At 42.1% G+C, this 17821-nt stretch overlaps 1 protein-coding gene across 1 annotated transcript in view; it reads right to left on the bottom strand.

The window, feature by feature from the left end:
* Positions 1-15522, bottom strand: part of dmxl1 (Dmx like 1) — a 45738-nt gene extending 30216 nt beyond the window's left edge. Inside the window, exons 1-16 of the mRNA XM_084468596.1 lie at positions 15216-15522; positions 13979-14227; positions 13327-13452; positions 12572-12649; positions 12138-12216; positions 11847-11991; positions 11469-11535; positions 11073-11254; positions 8736-8940; positions 7510-7690; positions 6586-6762; positions 5527-5768; positions 3402-4116; positions 3029-3150; positions 2187-2276; positions 433-538 (exon numbers count right to left, since the gene is read on the bottom strand). Coding sequence (XP_084324722.1) covers positions 433-538; positions 2187-2276; positions 3029-3150; positions 3402-4116; positions 5527-5768; positions 6586-6762; positions 7510-7690; positions 8736-8940; positions 11073-11254; positions 11469-11535; positions 11847-11991; positions 12138-12216; positions 12572-12649; positions 13327-13452; positions 13979-14065 — 2602 coding nt within the window. The 5' untranslated portion in view covers positions 14066-14227; positions 15216-15522. The remainder of the gene's footprint in view (positions 1-432; positions 539-2186; positions 2277-3028; positions 3151-3401; positions 4117-5526; positions 5769-6585; positions 6763-7509; positions 7691-8735; positions 8941-11072; positions 11255-11468; positions 11536-11846; positions 11992-12137; positions 12217-12571; positions 12650-13326; positions 13453-13978; positions 14228-15215) is intronic.
* Between the last annotated feature and the right edge of the window lie 2299 nt (positions 15523-17821).

Here is a 17821-nt window from a genome sequence, read left to right as displayed (position 1 = left end):
TCGAGAAGACATTAATATCAAGAGGGCTATGCATGCTAACCCATGCATAATAAATAAGTAATCTATATCTTAACCTCCACTTTGTCCACTATGTCCACTTTGGGAACATTATTTTCAGGCATCAGACAGAACGTATTTTCAGGCATTGTTTAGTAATTAATCATTGAATGATTATTAATTACGGGGAAACATTATTGTGTTTGAAAGTGCCACAGTGTTTCTCATGCAAGACGTGGCAAAACAACGTTTTAATTAGCCTAGGTTTTAATTACGGTTTAAATACACGTTTCTTTAAAATTTTAAAGTACTACAACCCTCTTGAGTCCACTCAAGACAGCCGACAAAGACTCCCATCACGCATTCTGATGTACAAGCCCAATAGGAGTATGTCTGAATGATGTACAAGCCCAATAGGAGTATGTCTGAATGTACCGGGTTGAGCAGTAACGGGGGATTCGGTGGCAATTTGGTTCCCAACGTCATTGCCTAGAATGAGGTCCTCTTCAAACACATGGAGTAGCTGGGTCTCCTTCCCCTGCTGCACAGGGAGCAAAGCAGAACACATTCCCCATTAGAGAAGACTCAGCGCTGGACTGCTTGAACTGGGCTTGTTGGCGCCGGCAGGGGAGCCTGATAATAATAGGTCAAGCCCCCGACACAGCCGAGCGGTGTCTTCATCAGAGCTGGGTCACCGACCTGACACCGTGACACAAGTTGTTCCCCAGTGTGCACGACTCCGTCTGTGCGCATGGACAGACTTGATATGAGTCCAGGCAGAGCTTGCTTACACACTGTACTTGAATGCTAGCATGTGTACAAGAAATCGGTTGAACTATCAACAAATCTGGGCTTTGCTGACCAGAGCTGGAAGGGGGATATTGGGCACAAAATCCTTATTATTATCCTGTATCGTGTACCCAGCATAAATGTGAGGGTGCACATACTACAACCACACATTTATGCTGGGAAAAAAAATTGTTGATAGTTCAAACGATTTTTCTACTAGCCTAAATACTGAAACGAGCGTTACCTCACTTCACACCTGAAATAAATGGAGTGAAAACAACATCCACATTATGTGCACGGCATAGGGATCACAGACCAAACACAACCATAGGCTTTGGCATATGCTATGCTGCTTAGTATGCATTGTTTGTAATCTCACCCGTTTCTAGACTTGTAGACTTTCTTGCTGGAAGCCAGCACAAAAAAAACATCCTTTCATTTTGAGTGTTGAGATTTCTTGTTAAAAAAACACAACACACTGTTGCCTTCTCTCCTCTGAACCACTTTTTAAAGGAAGTCTTCACTTTTGTGTGTCACCAACAAAAGTCTTTCAACTGTTCGGGCATCAGAATGTATTCATCCGTTCACAAATTGTCGTTTTAGAAAAGCAACAGAATTCTATATAATATAATTCTATATAATAATATATATATAATATTTATAATAATAGATATTATTATTACCATTACTCACCAATTTATCAAAATACATCTTGATTAAAAAAACTTTCTGGTGATGCTTAAGGGGGTAGTTCAGGATTTTGGACATCGGGTCTCATTTCCAAGTGAGCCAGTGTGTTATTTATCATTGGAGACCGTTTAACACTTTTCATTCAGTCCTTCTAGTTGCAGAAATCACTGGTGCTAGGCTAAAAAATAAATAAAACTATCCTTGTATCGCAATGATCACATTACATTTTGGGGGACTACTTTCTCAGCAGCGGCGGAATTTCACTTTGCTCTGGTGTAGCAACCAATTCACTACACAGAAGGTAAACAGAGAAGCGCACTCCAGGTAATATCAGTCCACCACTGCCATAGCTTGCTTCCAACTACAGGGATTATAAACTAAATGCAATGCGATGCAAGGGTGAGTTTATTTCTAACACTATTCTATCAACACAGACGTCGATAGTCAGGCATTATAATTGGTTTGCCTCGGGAGTGGGTAAAACAGTTTTTATTGGCAGGCTAGCAGTTCCCCTCGACTTGCACTAGCCTAGCACCAGCGATTTCTGCAACTAGAAGGACTGAATGAAAAGTGTTGAAAACGGTCTCCAATGATAAATAACACACTGGCTCACTTGGAAATGAGACCTGAAAAAATCCTGAACTACCCCTTTAAGATAGGCATGAGGGATTCGGTCATCAACATATTTTAGACATAGCCATAATACTTACAAAGTCAGTGATAGCATCCAGCTCAATAACACAACCAGGTTTGGCTGTGGACTGTTGACTGATGATGTTAAACACCTCTCCAACATATTTCTGCAGAGAGAAAAGAAAGGATTAACAAAATAAAACGACTAACAATATAAAGCAATTGGGAATGGCATGACAACTGCCCACAGCATCTTTCTGAAGGAATTCTTTGAACCTCATGAAAAGAAAAATAATATTCGGCTGCTGTTCAAGGCTTTCTTAGAAACGTGTTCCTTTAAAAGGTCTCGGGGAATAGCAATTATTTTATTGTTTTAACAGTTTCCATTTACTACTTATCAAGGTGTTGCCATTCACAGATCGTATCATGCAAACAGACAAAAAAAAAAAAGACCCACAAGTCAATATGCCAATTACACAAATGTGTTTCTAGTTTTTCAGGCTTTCATGATTGCATGTTTGCAATACAGAAATGTCTATACAATTATACTCTAGATTATAATTACCGGTAATAAGGTTAATCAAATAGTAAAAAATTATGATCATACTACTAGTTGTGTTTGTAAGGTCTGCATGTCTCCTGTAACCACTGTGTGTGGGCAAACCCAAATTCCATCACGTTTTTAGTAAAAAGGTATCCAATTATATATTGTTGGCCTTCAAGGTGTTCTAGGCCTGACAACCACATTCAAATAACATTACGCCTGCCGCACCAGTGGCGCAAAGGGTCCAGACAATCACTGAGAATGTCGTTGTGCATGTACAAACAAATGGTCATTGTGTGACATTTGCCTCAAGACTACCAATCAGCCGAAACACTGTGCTACAATACTACGTTATTATTGTGGGTGTAAACTTACACATATGTCAGGATTGGACAGCTCACTGAGGAGTTTCTTGGCTTCAATAACAGCCTGGTACAGTCTGAGTGAATGACCGTCACTGGCTACAAAGCAGGCACTGGGAGAGTTGCAGTACACCCCTAGAAATAAAAAGGAAAACACAGACCAATGAATAGTGGATATTACAGAAACAACAAAGAGCAAACCAATTAGGAATAGAACCGGGTGGAGGAAATGTCATGTTTGTTGGCTATAATTAGTGATCGGACAGATATTAATGTTGTTTCTTCAGCAGAAATAAATCAAAAAGGGTTCACTACAAAAGCACATGAACACAGCACAGAATCCCAATGCAGACCCCGGCTACTCCTGAACCTCTTTAATCACTCACCCAAACAGTTGCTGGGGATGAGAGCGGGAAGCCAAGCCACGTTGGCGAAGGCGGAGGCGTGCAGAGAGTTGATCCGGGCCAGCTCAGAGACACCTCCTGAGAAGGAGAGCGGCCCCACGGGGTCCACCCTCCACAGGATCAGCTCACTGTAGATGGCGTTGGGGTCCTGGGAGACGACGCCCAGGGACACCCGGCTGGGGCGCGGGCCCCGTCCAGCGGGGGTGGTCCGGGAGAGGCCGGAAGAGTGGGCCCCCGGCGGCGCCAGCCGGTCCACGTCGGGCGTGCAGAGGGCGTTGTGGTGCGAGGTGGTGAGGAGCAGCGGCAGCAGCGAGTGGCAGGCCAGGTCGTTGAGGTGGAAGCGGTGGCCGCAGTAGCGCGACTTGTGCGAGACGCTGAGCACGGTGGAGAAGGCCGAGTCTTCGGCGAAGCTCACCGCCCACTGGTTGAGGGAGCCGTCGGCGTGCGTGGAGATCATGAGCACGTTGGGCGTGAAGATGCTGAGGCGGAGGCTGCTTCCGGACGCCGCCTTCCCTTGGCCGCCGTAGCTGATGAGGGCGGAGGTGGAGCGGGGCAGCGTGCCCCTGCACGGCCACTGCCGGCAGTGCTGGATGGCCAGGTCCACGTTCTTGTTGCAGGCGTACATGGTGACGCTGCGGCTCAGGGAGTTGGCGTCGCCAGTGGGGAACGCCACCGGGATGCGGGACACGAAGGACACCTGAGCGATGAAGGGAGGGAGGGGGAAAGGTTTGGCGGGGGTTCTAGATGAGTAGCAGCTAGGTTTATACATCGCTTTTTCAAGTCAAGTCAATTTTGTTTGGGTAGCCCGTGGTCACAGTCTCAAAGGGATTCACAGGCCACGATTCCAACCAAAACTATGGCCTCACCCCCTCGGAAAAACTACCACAGCTCTCAAGGAAGAAACCTGGAGAAGTATTTCAGGAGCGTGTTGAGGAACGTATTAATAGCTGAACAGTTAGATATGGTATTGCCTCGTTCTATTTGGGGTGTCCTGCGTGAGCCCACGAATAAAGTGTATAAAGCACGAGAAGTATTGACGCCTCTATCTATTTGAGACAACAGATTGGAAACTTGCTCCTTGATTTGATATAACTTCTTGAAGATGTATCTCTCCTTTCAGGGAAAGTTAGGAGTGCAAAAGATGCCAAAACCGATGCAATATAAAATGGAAGCAAAACAAAGTTAAGTTGAAATTATTGATTTCAAAATCAATCCTCAATGTGAGCTGGTCTAATCTTCCACACTAAAAGAGTGATCAAATCGGATGACAAATAGTACTATGGACGTCATGTACTTTTGTGTCAAAGCACGGCTGCGGGCAAACAATATCTTGCCAATATTAACTAAAGTGGAAATGACAGAGGGCGAGTTATCGGCTGCTATGCCTGACTGGCCGGCCAAGCAGAAGCCTCTCTCCATTGTAAAGCAGCTGATAAAATGCATCAAGGAAAATTGAAATTTTATATGAAGTCACACTTAATTAGAATACCATTAGCTGAATGGCTACAGAGGAAGCCATTAGAATGGGAGAGAGGCAATCATGACTGCCAAAAATGATTTACATTCTGAATGACATCCTGGCTAATGCACACTTTGCAATGTCATTTAATAACAAAAACGCATTAGGATTTACAAAATGGTCAAATTGAATAAATCCATCAGTATGGACATTACAGGTGCCACACAAGCATACTGAATATCTGGGAATGGATGCTCATAATTTGGATGTAAAAAAAAGTGTGAAGAAAAGAATCAATTGTAAAGCCAGGATAAAAAAACAACTGCTTACCTTAAAACTGAGCCTCTAGGCCAGACATCGTCATCGTTTTAATCACTTACTTGATTTAAGACCTAATAACAGTAACACTATCAAGGACTACAAGAAAAGGATGAATGTAGAGCAAGGATTTGATGCATTATATTTAACCACGTTAAAAGAAATCATCATAAACAATACTCTTTCATAAGTTTGTTGTTCTACAGGTTCCAAGTTGCAATTAGCAAGGGAACAGTCATACTTCGCCCTAATGGAGACCATTATCCCCCCAGATAATAACATGAATTCCTACCACACACAGCAGCATCAGCCCACAATGGAAACACCCACCTGAGCTTGTCTGTACATGGCTGGCTGATATTCATCAAGCCAGTCCACGTTCCAGACCAACAGGGAGCCGTCCATAGGGTGGATGCTGAACAACATGTCCGCCCCTTTGTTCCATTCCGCCAGCAACACCTCCACCCGGTGCTCCACCGCCGCCGCTGGAAGCTCCAAGGACCTCCTCTCAGACCCCTGGGGGTCAGTGGAGCTAGGGTCTGCATCATCAGAGTTGACTTCCTCTTCTGGCTCTGATAAAGAAAAATGTTGGTTAATTAGTACATTTTCTGTTTTCGCTAGTTGACATGCAAGGACTCAAGGGTTTGGTAATTGGAGCCTTGCTAGTCTAGACATAATACATTTTGTATACCTGACTAATGATTTTCCTTCATCATTTACACCTGACAAAGCTAATCAAATTAAGGTGAGTGCTGCAAGCAGCACTCAACTATTGTTATTCTTAGGCTTTATTTTTCAAACTTTCTTATTCTCTACAAACTTTTGCACCACGCTACTTCCAAAGATGTTCACGTAGAGACCACTGTTTTACTGTTAAAATGTTCATATCTGCTCACACTTTTCTGAAACCACCTGCGATGGTGGATAAGATAAAAACCCGACCTATGCGTTTTCATGTTTGGATTTGTGTGGACGCCTGAAACGCAAACGATGACGTCATCGACCCCCAACCAGCTGGGCAACGTTAGAGTTGCGTTGCATTTTTTAAAAATTATCTTTTGATTTGTATTATTTTTGGAGCTTTAAATACAGCCCCTTGGTAAATTAAATTTCTAACTGTAAATTAAAGTATTTCTGGTCAATCTAAAATGTTTAACAACTGCTTTCTCCTCCTCGACTGTATGTCTGTATACAGCGGGAAGGCTTGATGCACTCCACTTTTTTTTGTGGAGAACCAGCGCCACACACTCGCCTTGAATATGTACTACAGCGTAGTAGACATATTCCTGAAACGCATCAAAGGAAAACGGAGGGGAAAAGATTGTTTTCTCCCGTGTGGACAGGGCCTAAGAGGATAGTCCTACTGTTAAAGAACAGCATTATGCACACCTTCCTGCGTTGGCTCAGCCTCATGCTCCAGGCTGCCCCGGAGCTGCTGGAGGAAGACCTCCATGGCCAGAGTGAGGTGGAGCTCCTTGTTGTTCAGCCAGTGGACTGTGAAGGGCCCTCCCGGTTCCTCATCGTCTCCCCCACATAGAGAGGAGATGGAGGGGAGCAGGGGGATGTCTGGGATAAAGACATTCACAAATTTGCCATCAGGACTGTGGGTTGGAATAGGCAACTATAAAGGCTGCCATAAGTTTCCATTGAATGCCATCTAAATATCACAGAAATAAATGGGATATGCCACTAAAAATATGCAATGTCACAAATGTGCGAGTCAAAGGGGAAATTAACAACAGCTTCCAGATGTTTGCCGTTTAAACTGCCGACAATCCTGTTGAACAGCCGGTAAAATTAGATCATTTTAGGCAATTGGGAGGACTCCATTTAAAAAATCCCCAATAAAGAAGGTCATAATTTCTTACCTATTTAAATCAGAGGTGTAGGTGACTTCGCTTAAACCCACTTTACTTTGTATAGTACAAGATTGCTTTTAATTATTAAACTAAGAATACGATTCATTTTCCTTTTTCCAAGCCCATTCTTAAATTCTGGATTAGATTAGGAGATTCTTGAACACCATCTACTGCATTCCAAAAAACACGTATTCAGGACAATAATATGACCTTTGGTCATTAGACTGTATAAAATATCAATCCCAAATATGTATTATGAATTCTAATTGGACTAAATTAGAATTAGGGTTAGGGCTAAACTTGCTTACTTGTATCAAGCCGGTCATAATAAAAAATAATTATGAGGCGATTCCGCCTTCATTTATATATTATAAATAGATATATATTAATTTATTTTAATAATACCTGTTTCTTTTAATAATAAAAATGGATGTATTTTTCAAATGGTTGCAACCTGTTGCTGGGTTGATGCTTGCTGCGATGTGGAAGTGACACAGAGCGTTGGCATGGGGCAGGGTGTTGCTGCCTGATTTGTGGCTGTAGTGCCTCCCGTTCAGGTGGGGCAAGCAGCCGGTCACAGAGGGATGGGCCACGCCGTGGAAAGAAGGCATCCCATAGGAGTCCTGCAGGTTGAGCTGGAACAGAATACACCAATTAACTTACGTATTCTTCCACCGTTAAGGGTGGAAGAAAGGGAGAGTGACTCTACGTACACGGAGGAGGTCCAAACCTACTGTTCAAGACATTAGAAAGGCACTGGGTATCTTTAACATCAAATGACTAGAATATGCATTTTATCATCTTTTGGGGTCATTTTAGAATTACTTCATATGATTTCTTTATAAAAAAAAAAACTGGCCCCATCCAAATAGTCTAGAATTTCACACACACACACACACACACACACACACACACACACACACACACACACACACACACACACACACACACACACACACACACACACACACACACACACACACACACACACACACACACACACAGTAAATTGTATATGTTCGAGGAAAATTAGGTAACGAAGACAAACAAATAAATGCCTCTTCTTGGTTTAAACTGACCTATGTTCGCAAAGAGACATAGAAAAGTAGATGAATCATTCTAAATCAAAAAAAACTTTGAAACAAAGAAGGTTAGAGCTATCTTTTGAAGGTGGTAGCACAGATTATAGCAATCAGGCCAGTTTTCCCTCACTGATGTTTCTTTTAAGCCCTACAAAGCTCAGAAAACCATATTTGTGTCTGATAGCCAATTAATTTTCCCTTTTAACTTCTCTAAAGCCTCTTCTCTTCTGTGCTTTTTTTTTTTCTTTTCTTTTTCCCCCCCCCACACACACCCTCCCTCCCAATCTCTTATCTCTGCGCTATGCTAATTCGCAAAATTAGTCGGGTTTGAATTCCCCACTAAAAAAAAAAAGCAAGCAAGCCGGAGCTAACAAAGGGATGGAGGAGAGGACATTTCCATTTTCTTTAATAGAATAGCTTAACATCTTGCGTGCTGGTTTTCCCCACTTTGTTAAGGGCTTCACAAAATAACAGCGTTGTTCTCGCCATCCACAAAGTTGAGTGTCCTCATTCAACTAGGACCCGGGGGTACCCTTGCGACCAGAGGGCCCTGTTCCACTTCAGTCATCACAGTAAAACATGCTACAATGAGGCTCACCTGCAGCGGTGCCCTTCCCCGTGACCCCTCGTTAGAGCCGTTCTTCCTGCAGGGTCCAGACGGTCGCGGCGGGTCACTCTGCTGACCGGTGGCATGGTTGTTATGGTGACTGGAGAGGAGACTGTCATCGGGCAGGAGGGTCTCCGCCCAGAGACGACACACGCTGTCCTTACAGCAGGTGAGCAGCACGCTACACACCGACCCTCTGGTGGGAAAACCGCAGGACACAAGACACTCAGTTGTGAAGTTTGTGGGAAGATGGAAGCGTAAAAAAGCGTGACGTAAAGCGTCGCCATCGATTATGCTGCTCCGATATTAGGGAACAGCTGCATGATCGGCAAAGGCAAACTTAACTCTTTAACAGCAGCAAAAGGTTATACTCTTGTCATTTTCCAGATTTACTGGAAAAGACTCCATTAGAATGGGGAATGAATGAGGAGTTTCTTAATTTCAGTAAACAGTACAAATAGGGTGTTTGAATCCCCTTATCAGTGAACAAAATTAAGATGGAACAAAATTATACATCTAGGGGTATCTTCCAAAGATACACAATGGTAGACCTGTCTGTATGTCAAATAAATTTTTCCTAAATTCCCATATATAGCAGCAGACAATATTGTGTGTCAGATTAATATTTACTATAGCCTTAATTATGTCAGAGGCAGAGTTCCGTAACCCAATATGGTCAATTTTGGACTACATTTCCTGTACGTCTATGCTAGTGGCTTATCACATTAGACTTGCATCACATTATCCTTTGAGTCAGAGGACAATTTCAGGTCAGACCAGGATATTACAGCTGGGTATATAGGTGTCTGCGAATAACCTATTTTGCATGAAATAATCTTTAATTTCCTGCAAATGTTAAACTACCCTTGGTGACAACCCAAAGGAATTAACATTTCAGACATCAGGGGTCTGTATAAATTAGATGTTAAATGCATACTACGGCATGCACTTCAAGACAAAGCGCAAAATGTAAAAGCTAATAAAATATATATATATATATATATATATATATATATATATATATAAATATGCTTAAGAACCAATCTAGTTTAATAAAAGATTGTGTGCTCGTTGTATTCCTAAAATGAACCATTTCAAAGTAAAACTGCAAGGGTGAGGCTCAACATAGGGTGTGTATTGATTAGAAAAAGAATCACAAGGTATGTTTGTTCTTTTTTCATTTTTTGCCTGAGAGGAACCAACCAAATGTGTTCTAATGTACATATTTGAGTTAAATATTATTTTACCTGTTGACATTGCCCGGGAGCAAGATCCAGCCCAAAGGAAGTAACCTGACACAATGGCTTCTTTTTTATTATAACAGTTAGTCTACACCTTGAGCCATCAAAAGTTGATCAAAAGCTCCCTCAATTCGGGGCGGTTTGGTATTAAAAGAAGTTCCCGGTTCCTTCGTTTCACTTTTCATTTTCTTCCTTTCAGCAGAAGTAGCAGTACATTTCAGCAGTAACTTTAGCTGCAAGGAATATGCTAACACCCATCTGGAAGGCTTGAGACTGGATGTTATTTTGCCTTTTTGGGGATGTTGTGGCAAACTTTTGCTTCGCTACTTTCCCCTTTGTTTCAGGATACTCTGACAAATTTCATACTGTTCATACTTATGCCAACATAAATAATAAAAGCTAGCAGAAAACATCCTTAGGACTGGACCTGGCTTCTGGCTTATGTCAACAGGTCAAATATTGAATTTCAACTAGAAAATACAATTCATGCTGAAAATGCATTTAGAAACATAAACTAGCCTTAAACCATAGCCTCATTCTCGTACTACTATAAATTGGACGGGGTCATGCTCAATAGAAGCAGAAAAACATGGACAACAAAAAAAAACATGGAAACATGGATGTCCCACTGTCTGTCCTTTGAAGTATGAGAGTTAATTTGAGAGTGGGAAAATCTTGTAAAAGACAACTGTTATGTCAAGAAAGAAGAAAGTCTCCATTGGGACCCATGGGAGAATAAATGTGGATCTTCACAGATAAACTCCCGATGCTCTACAAGTATATTTCAAATCGATTTTAAACATTTACAAACTGGAATAGTCTCTAGGTGAAGGATTGTGGGAGAAGATGGGTCTCAAAGTCTGTAGAGTATGAAAGAAATCATAACAAAGGCTAAACATAGTTGAGTGCTGCCTGCAGCAATCACCCAATTACTTTTAGACCAAAAAATATTGACGTTTAAAAACAAATGCTTTTGTTTCTCATAAAAAAAAATAACAAGACATTTTGTTTATTTTCATGCTCCGTGCAATGTCTAGCAAGGGAGTAAAACATCCTGATTGACAACCGTAAAATCAACCTCCCTTACCGGGGCATGTACTTGCTGGTCTGCCTCCAGGAGAAGCCAGTGACGGAGCGTGGATGGGCCAGGTAGACGAAGGAGAAGGCCAGCTCTCCATGGGCTGAGCCAGCCTCTGGGGGTGTGAAGAGGCTGGACACTCCCGATTGCCACTTAATGGTGCTGTACCACACCTTCACCAGGCAGTCATCCTGCATGGAGGTAGCACAGGGTAGAATTGCAGAAGCCAATCAAACGATAGGACAACTCCTGTTCAAACCTCTGGATAGCATTGAGGGTTAGCAAGCAACTACTAGCAGTTATTTTAATGATGACGATTTTATTGTTGCTAAACCGTATACGTATCAACCGTATATGGGAAATCGTAACCAGGGTAATTAAGGAATAGGTATGGGGACAACTTACAAGTCCAGCTGTAGCAAAGAACTCTCCGTCAGGAGAGAACTTTATCAGATTGACCGGCGATGCTGTCCTATAGCAAGGGAAACCAGAAATTAATGAAGACGATTCTGAAAACAGAAGGCTAGGGCAGGGGCTCCCAAAACCGCTGGGCATTCCCATTAGTTAATGAGCCATTTATGAATTAATCATTTACAATGTTTTTATATAGCACAGATGTTACTTAACAGTGCATATCAAATCAACATAATAAAAAGGCAATTAAAAACATGAACAAATAAAAGCTGTAAAAACCAGGCACGAGAGGAGAGGAGAGTAGAGTAACCCCCCCCCCCCCCCCCGAATGTTCAACACAGTGCAATGAGTACAATATCTTGTCCTCACCTGCTGAGCCAGATGCACCTCCATGGAGACGGAGGGCTGTCAATGGTCAGCTCTGTGGGCTTCCCTTCCGCCTCATGGTCAGCACCTGGCCTAGCGCTGTTGGACCACAACTGGAGGCTGTTGGAGCCTGTCAACAGATACCTCCCTGGAGGAGCCCAAGGCATTAGTCATGAGGACATGTTTTGTAAATGATGGACAACTCTGTTTGTTATTGTTGCTCAAGCAGCCTTTTCGGGACAGCCGGTGCGCTCTGGGTTTGGCAGTACTAGAACAGATGCTGTGGGACTGTACCTGAGGGGTGCCAGGCAAGGTTCCTCACTACTGACTGGAGAACTATTTGGCCACTTTTCTGCCACTGGAACTCCAACTTCTGTAGACAAATGTATGCAAAGGAGAGCCATTTAAATAAAGTAACATAAAGAACAGTTTGATAGCCAGATAATTAGTAAGCCGATAGTCTAAACCAATTGTATATTTAAATCAAAAGGATACTTAAAAAGATGCAAAACCAGTCACCAGATCCCAAAATAAAAACATTTGAAAAGTACTTGTCTAAATTTGCATTATATCACGTAAAATAGTTAGAAGCACTGGCGTAGCCGTTCTATCACATGGCACTATACACATATAAACCTCTTAATGTCAAGTACTTTTTAGAAACTTGTTCTATTCCTTCTGCCACTTTACCCACAGTCCAATGTACTGTGTAATCCTAAGCTACTCACCGTTGGTGTCGTGGATTTCGGATCGGTCCGCCCCACGGGCTCAAACACACAAACAATGCCTCCATATGAAGCTGCAATCTGTTGCCGGAAACACAGCAAAGGCAAACAATGATAATTGGGTATAGAATATCATCACCCATCTAATAGTAAGGGGCCTTGCATAAAGGAAATATAAGGCTTAATGAGGGGAGGAAAAATAACTTCCAGGCCCAAAAACCTTCCAAGCCTAAAAGTGTTGACTATGACACAGCACACTTCCACACTGCTGAATAGAGTGACTGACGAAAATTATTTCAGCTGTAGTGAGGTGGAGGACCTTGAGTAATACAAGCCGTGTACCTAATGATGTAAATAATGTCAACTGTCAGGGATGATGAATGGAGCAAGTCACACACAAACACCAAAAAGGCAACACACACACACACACACACACACACACACACACACACACACACACACACACACACACACACACACACACACACACACACACACACACACACACACACTTCCCTTCTTAAACTCATGACAAAAACGAATCATAAGTAAATATAAATGGCTTGTATTCCACTCATTTCCCCTTGCCTTTGCTAAAGCTTCTCCTTCAAGCTATGGAGATGCATGTGACAGCTAAAACCACAAAAATATAGCATTTGCCTCCCCATGTCAATGTTAACCTTGTGTTGCGAAAGGTTACACACATAAATCCACACGCATGTACTTTGGGATTTTTTTTGTAGCTGAGGTGCTCTTACCCGTCCTCTGTCCAGGGAGCAGTCCACGCAGCCCACTTGGATGTTACCATGCTTTGCCCCGGGGATGATCTGCAGCCGCTCAAAGTCACTTCCCAAGATCACCACGTCACAGCCGGACGCATAGGCCTTTCGCACCGGAAGACAGAGGGGCAAGTCAGGGGATATGCACTCAGACAGGGATGAAAATGACACCTGCCCACACCACCACCAATGTCCCACCATCAGATAGACCGTCATCTGCCATTTTTGTGGGAACTTTAAAGTAAATTACCCCTATTCAGTCAATGGAGTCTAACAAAGAATCCATTAGGATGATTGCTATTTAAATCACATCAAATCGGCAAGTAAATTAAAACAATTATAATAATAAATAAAATAAGTCACAACCCCAAAAATAAAGAAGATTTATAGTAACAACAATCACCATTAATTTACATAGAGTATAGTGTGTATTATTTAGGGTTGACAACTTGGTAATTTCCCTTTCAACACATCAACAAATACCTTTGGTTAAACAGTGAAGACACTAATCAAAGTAAAAAGAGTAAACAGGATCATTGTAGTCTACTAAGGTATTAAAACATGGGTCAGGCAATATCGACTTTAAAAGGGCTGCAAGCAAGTTCACTGCAAGGCTATGTCAATCTCTTACCGTGAATGGCACATTGTTGACACTCCCCACGGAGAAGCAGTTGTCCCCTGGATTGACTGCCCCTGTGAGGACTTGATGGAGGTTCATGGCTTATGTTTCACCCACACCATGTGCGGCACTGGCCTGGAACAGTATTAATCCTCTCTTCTCAGATCTAGGTGATGTATGTGCAAAACCAGGGTAATGACAAAGTCATATTTGAATGGAACCTGTAGATCCTGTAATTCTGGAACCTGATGTTCAGGAAAGCTGGAATGGGGGGGGATAAAATTGAGCAGTTAAGCATCCAATAGTATTGACAGTGCATTCACATTCAAAATATATCGCCTATCCCCCTGCGTCTCTTGGTCCATATCGCTCTCTGTTTAGAAAGCATTTTGAATGAGTAATTTCGCTGTACTACCTTATTCCATTAGGAAAACAGTCATGAAACCAGTGGTAATGAATGACAAACCTAAGAAATATACCTCATAGGTAATACAGTGCGTTTCCTTTTCCCGTGACAAAGGTCTATGACATTAATCAGCGTCGGCCATGCCAAATGGGCAGAGACTGCTGAAACCTTATCGCTCTACTCCACATACAATCGCCATGACTGATAACGGCCCAGTCCACGAAAGAAGTCAAAAAAACTAAAGAATATATCTATATATTTATACAATATCAGAGATTCAAATTAAAAGCCCCTAGTAGACACAAAATAGCTGATTGTTACCCAAAGTTAGTTGGCCATCCCTCCGTCATTTAGTAGCAGAGTAGAAAGCAAAATAGTCGGTCTAACTAGAAGTCACCTCAGACAGGAATACATGCGACGTGCATCAGTCTATCTTGCTACCATTGAAGGTAATAAATTGCATATAGCTTTAGGTTGTAAACCACTAGTATTCTAAACGAGGGACTCTCCAGCACTATTGACTTCCCTGTTGCAACTCACGTGATCACAGTCAACATTCCCACGTACTGCCGAGGGGCAACTCAGCATAATGTTAAAACATCAGCCTGTCACACAATTATAGGAAGCTCCTCAGAAGTCATGTAATATAACATATCTATAGCCAATCCATCAGCATCTTTTCGGCAGACACATATGCAAACTCTAGATCCTGAACGAGGAAGCTAACTTCAAGTAAGCTAGCTGTCAAGTGTAGCCACCAGCCGACACAGCACAGCATCACCAGACCAAACACGTTACGCTGGCACATTTGAAGGAAAATGCAATAATAACATAGCTACTCACCAGGCGATATTGCTCAGCAACCATGCACCAGCAGCCCTGTAATGTGAACCTTTAGCACAAGGTCTAGCGGTTTTATTTACGTGAGATAAGCTAGCTTTAGCACACGACTACTTGGGGCACGCCGAGCAGTTTTTTTTTGCCAAGGTTATAAGCTAGCCAAAAATGTTCACGCATGAATCGTGTCATTCAATTACGGACACACTGCGGTTGCTTAGACACATAGGCAAAGCCCCTCACGTAAACCACAAACCATAATGAGGCTCTAAAGTTCTGAAATGGATGGGATCCTGTGAGCAAGCTTTCAATGTTGTCGATGTGTCACGATGACTGTTTAGGTGCAATGCATCGTGGTCATTGTAGTTGATCAATGCTGACACGTTATGGTTCAATTTGACTAGTTGGTTCACATTTGAGAGGTTTGTCCTCCTCATTCTAATGGTGTTTCTAAATGTAGACGTAATGACTGTTTGTAATAATAAAGCCCTCGAACATTAAAATAAGACGGTAGAAAAGCGCCTGTGTGTGTGTGTCTGTGTATGTTTTTGTGCGTGTGCGTGCGTGTGCATGCGTGCGTGCGTGCGTGCGTGTGTGTGTCCAATAAATAAAATAGCAATCCAGCCCATCCCTCCAGGTTGAAATGACATTTCTTTATATTATTGTATTTAGTTAACTGGGCTTCAGGATAGCAACAAACCAGCTTCACACTCCCTTACTGCACAGGTGTTTGGTCCCTCTGAGGAAAGCCTATAACTTTTATATGTTTATATGTATGTTTTATATATAGTCATATTTCCTGCATGTATCAGCATTTGAACGTTAACCATAAACAACACTACGAGACGAACTATGATACACTTTGTTTATCGTTTAACTACCCTTCAGCTACAATTAGGCATTTTAATAGGTCAATATTTCATAGCCTTCATAGCCTACTATAGAAATATTATAATCATTAAAGAATATCAAATTATCATTTAGCAAGTTGTCATTTTATATTTTTTCCGCTCTTGAATTATAGTATGATTATGCAATTATTGTATTTCACAGTTTATGAAAAATAATGCCTTATATCTCCAAAATATGTGTAAATAAAGTTTGAAAGAAGGCCACGAGAGGTCCCTATCCAGCTGTGTCTAATCAAATTGTATCGGCTATTGTTCCAGACCAGCATTGCTTGCTTTTGTATGTGTGTGTGTGTGTGTGTGTGTGTGTGTGTGTGTGTGTGTGTGTGTGTGTGTGTGTGTGTGTGTGTGTGTGTGTGTGTGTGTGTGTGTGTGTGTGTGTGTGTGTGTGTGTGTGTGTGTGAGGGAGAGAGAGAGAGAGAGAGAGAGAGAGAGAGAGAGAGAGATGGGAATTAAAAAGGGACAAAAAAAATCCATATTGTGTATGCATATATTCAAATTCAGTACACATTTCTGCCTTTACGTACATTCACACATGGCCTTGTGTACGTACAGCTTACATGAATAGTGTGTTTTTATACAAAAGCCTGATGGGTACATGCCAACCATTTCTCAATAACCCCCTTCTGACCCAGAGTTTGCCAACAAGTGGCTTGGGGTGCTCTGGTGTGGAGTGGGCTCCTCAAAATCAACAGTGTGGGCCTACATCTGACATTCAGCTTGCCCTCCCCCGTAATGGGAAACAAAAAGAGTGCAAGTTGGGAAGAGGACATTTCAAGCTCAATTAAAGGGTAGAGATAAATGGCTCAGACAGTCTATTCATGAATAATTAAAATGGCTGACATGTCAGTGTCACATTAGTGCACGTCCAGGACGTTCCTTCCATGGCAGCTGGCTGCCATTGATGGCGACAATGTTGACTTTTACTCATCGGGAAGTAGGTCACAATGTTATTAAAGATGCAGCTCATGCTTGTAGTGTAACTATTCTAAATATTGCATTGCTTTTCAATATTGACATGCACATGCACAGGGGTCTATGCCCTTTCAAAACCCACACAATGTATTCCTGCACTATGCCTCTGTGCTTGTGCATTTGTGTGTGCATACATTTTTCGCTCAGATGCAACCTACCAACCACCCACACGTAAGAGAGAAGGGGAGAGGGAGAGAGAGAGAGAGAGAAAGAGAGAGAGAGATTCCATCTGTTCAAATTTTGAAATTCCATTTCACAAGATCTTGTGTCAGTTAGTCTTTTAGTCTATTCAAAGGTTAAATTCTGAAAAGATACATAGATAGAATAAAATATGTATTCCCGTTTCTACCTAGACATTATAAGACATTCACAGAGTACCTGTGGATACCTATTGTTATTGTAAGGATTCTTCTTATTGTTATTCTGGATTGGTCACTTACGCATATAGTTTTTCAAATCTGTCAATAATTCACAGTCCCGCTGGCCCGATAGAAGACAATTACTGAGACTTGGTATACAGGCCTTATTTTATATGCTGAACATTGTTGCACGTTTTGTGTCAATAGCTCAATCGATGACATCACATTGTCGATTAAAAAAAGTGCTCATGCGGTAGGCCCCACATGCCTGCTGGGGGCGCTAAATAACACAGAAAGAGCATACCGTAATATTGTGTTTTCCCTCTTTGTGATGACTTTTTTCGTCTAGCTCAGCTGGTAGTGCATCAGC

The sequence above is a fragment of the Micromesistius poutassou genome (assembly GCF_964030765.1).
Source record: "Micromesistius poutassou genome assembly, chromosome: 5".
In the NCBI taxonomy this organism is placed as follows: Eukaryota; Metazoa; Chordata; class Actinopteri; order Gadiformes; family Gadidae; genus Micromesistius; species Micromesistius poutassou.
The sequence above is the reverse complement of the archived record's forward strand: the minus strand, read 5'-3'. Positions and strand labels throughout refer to the sequence as shown.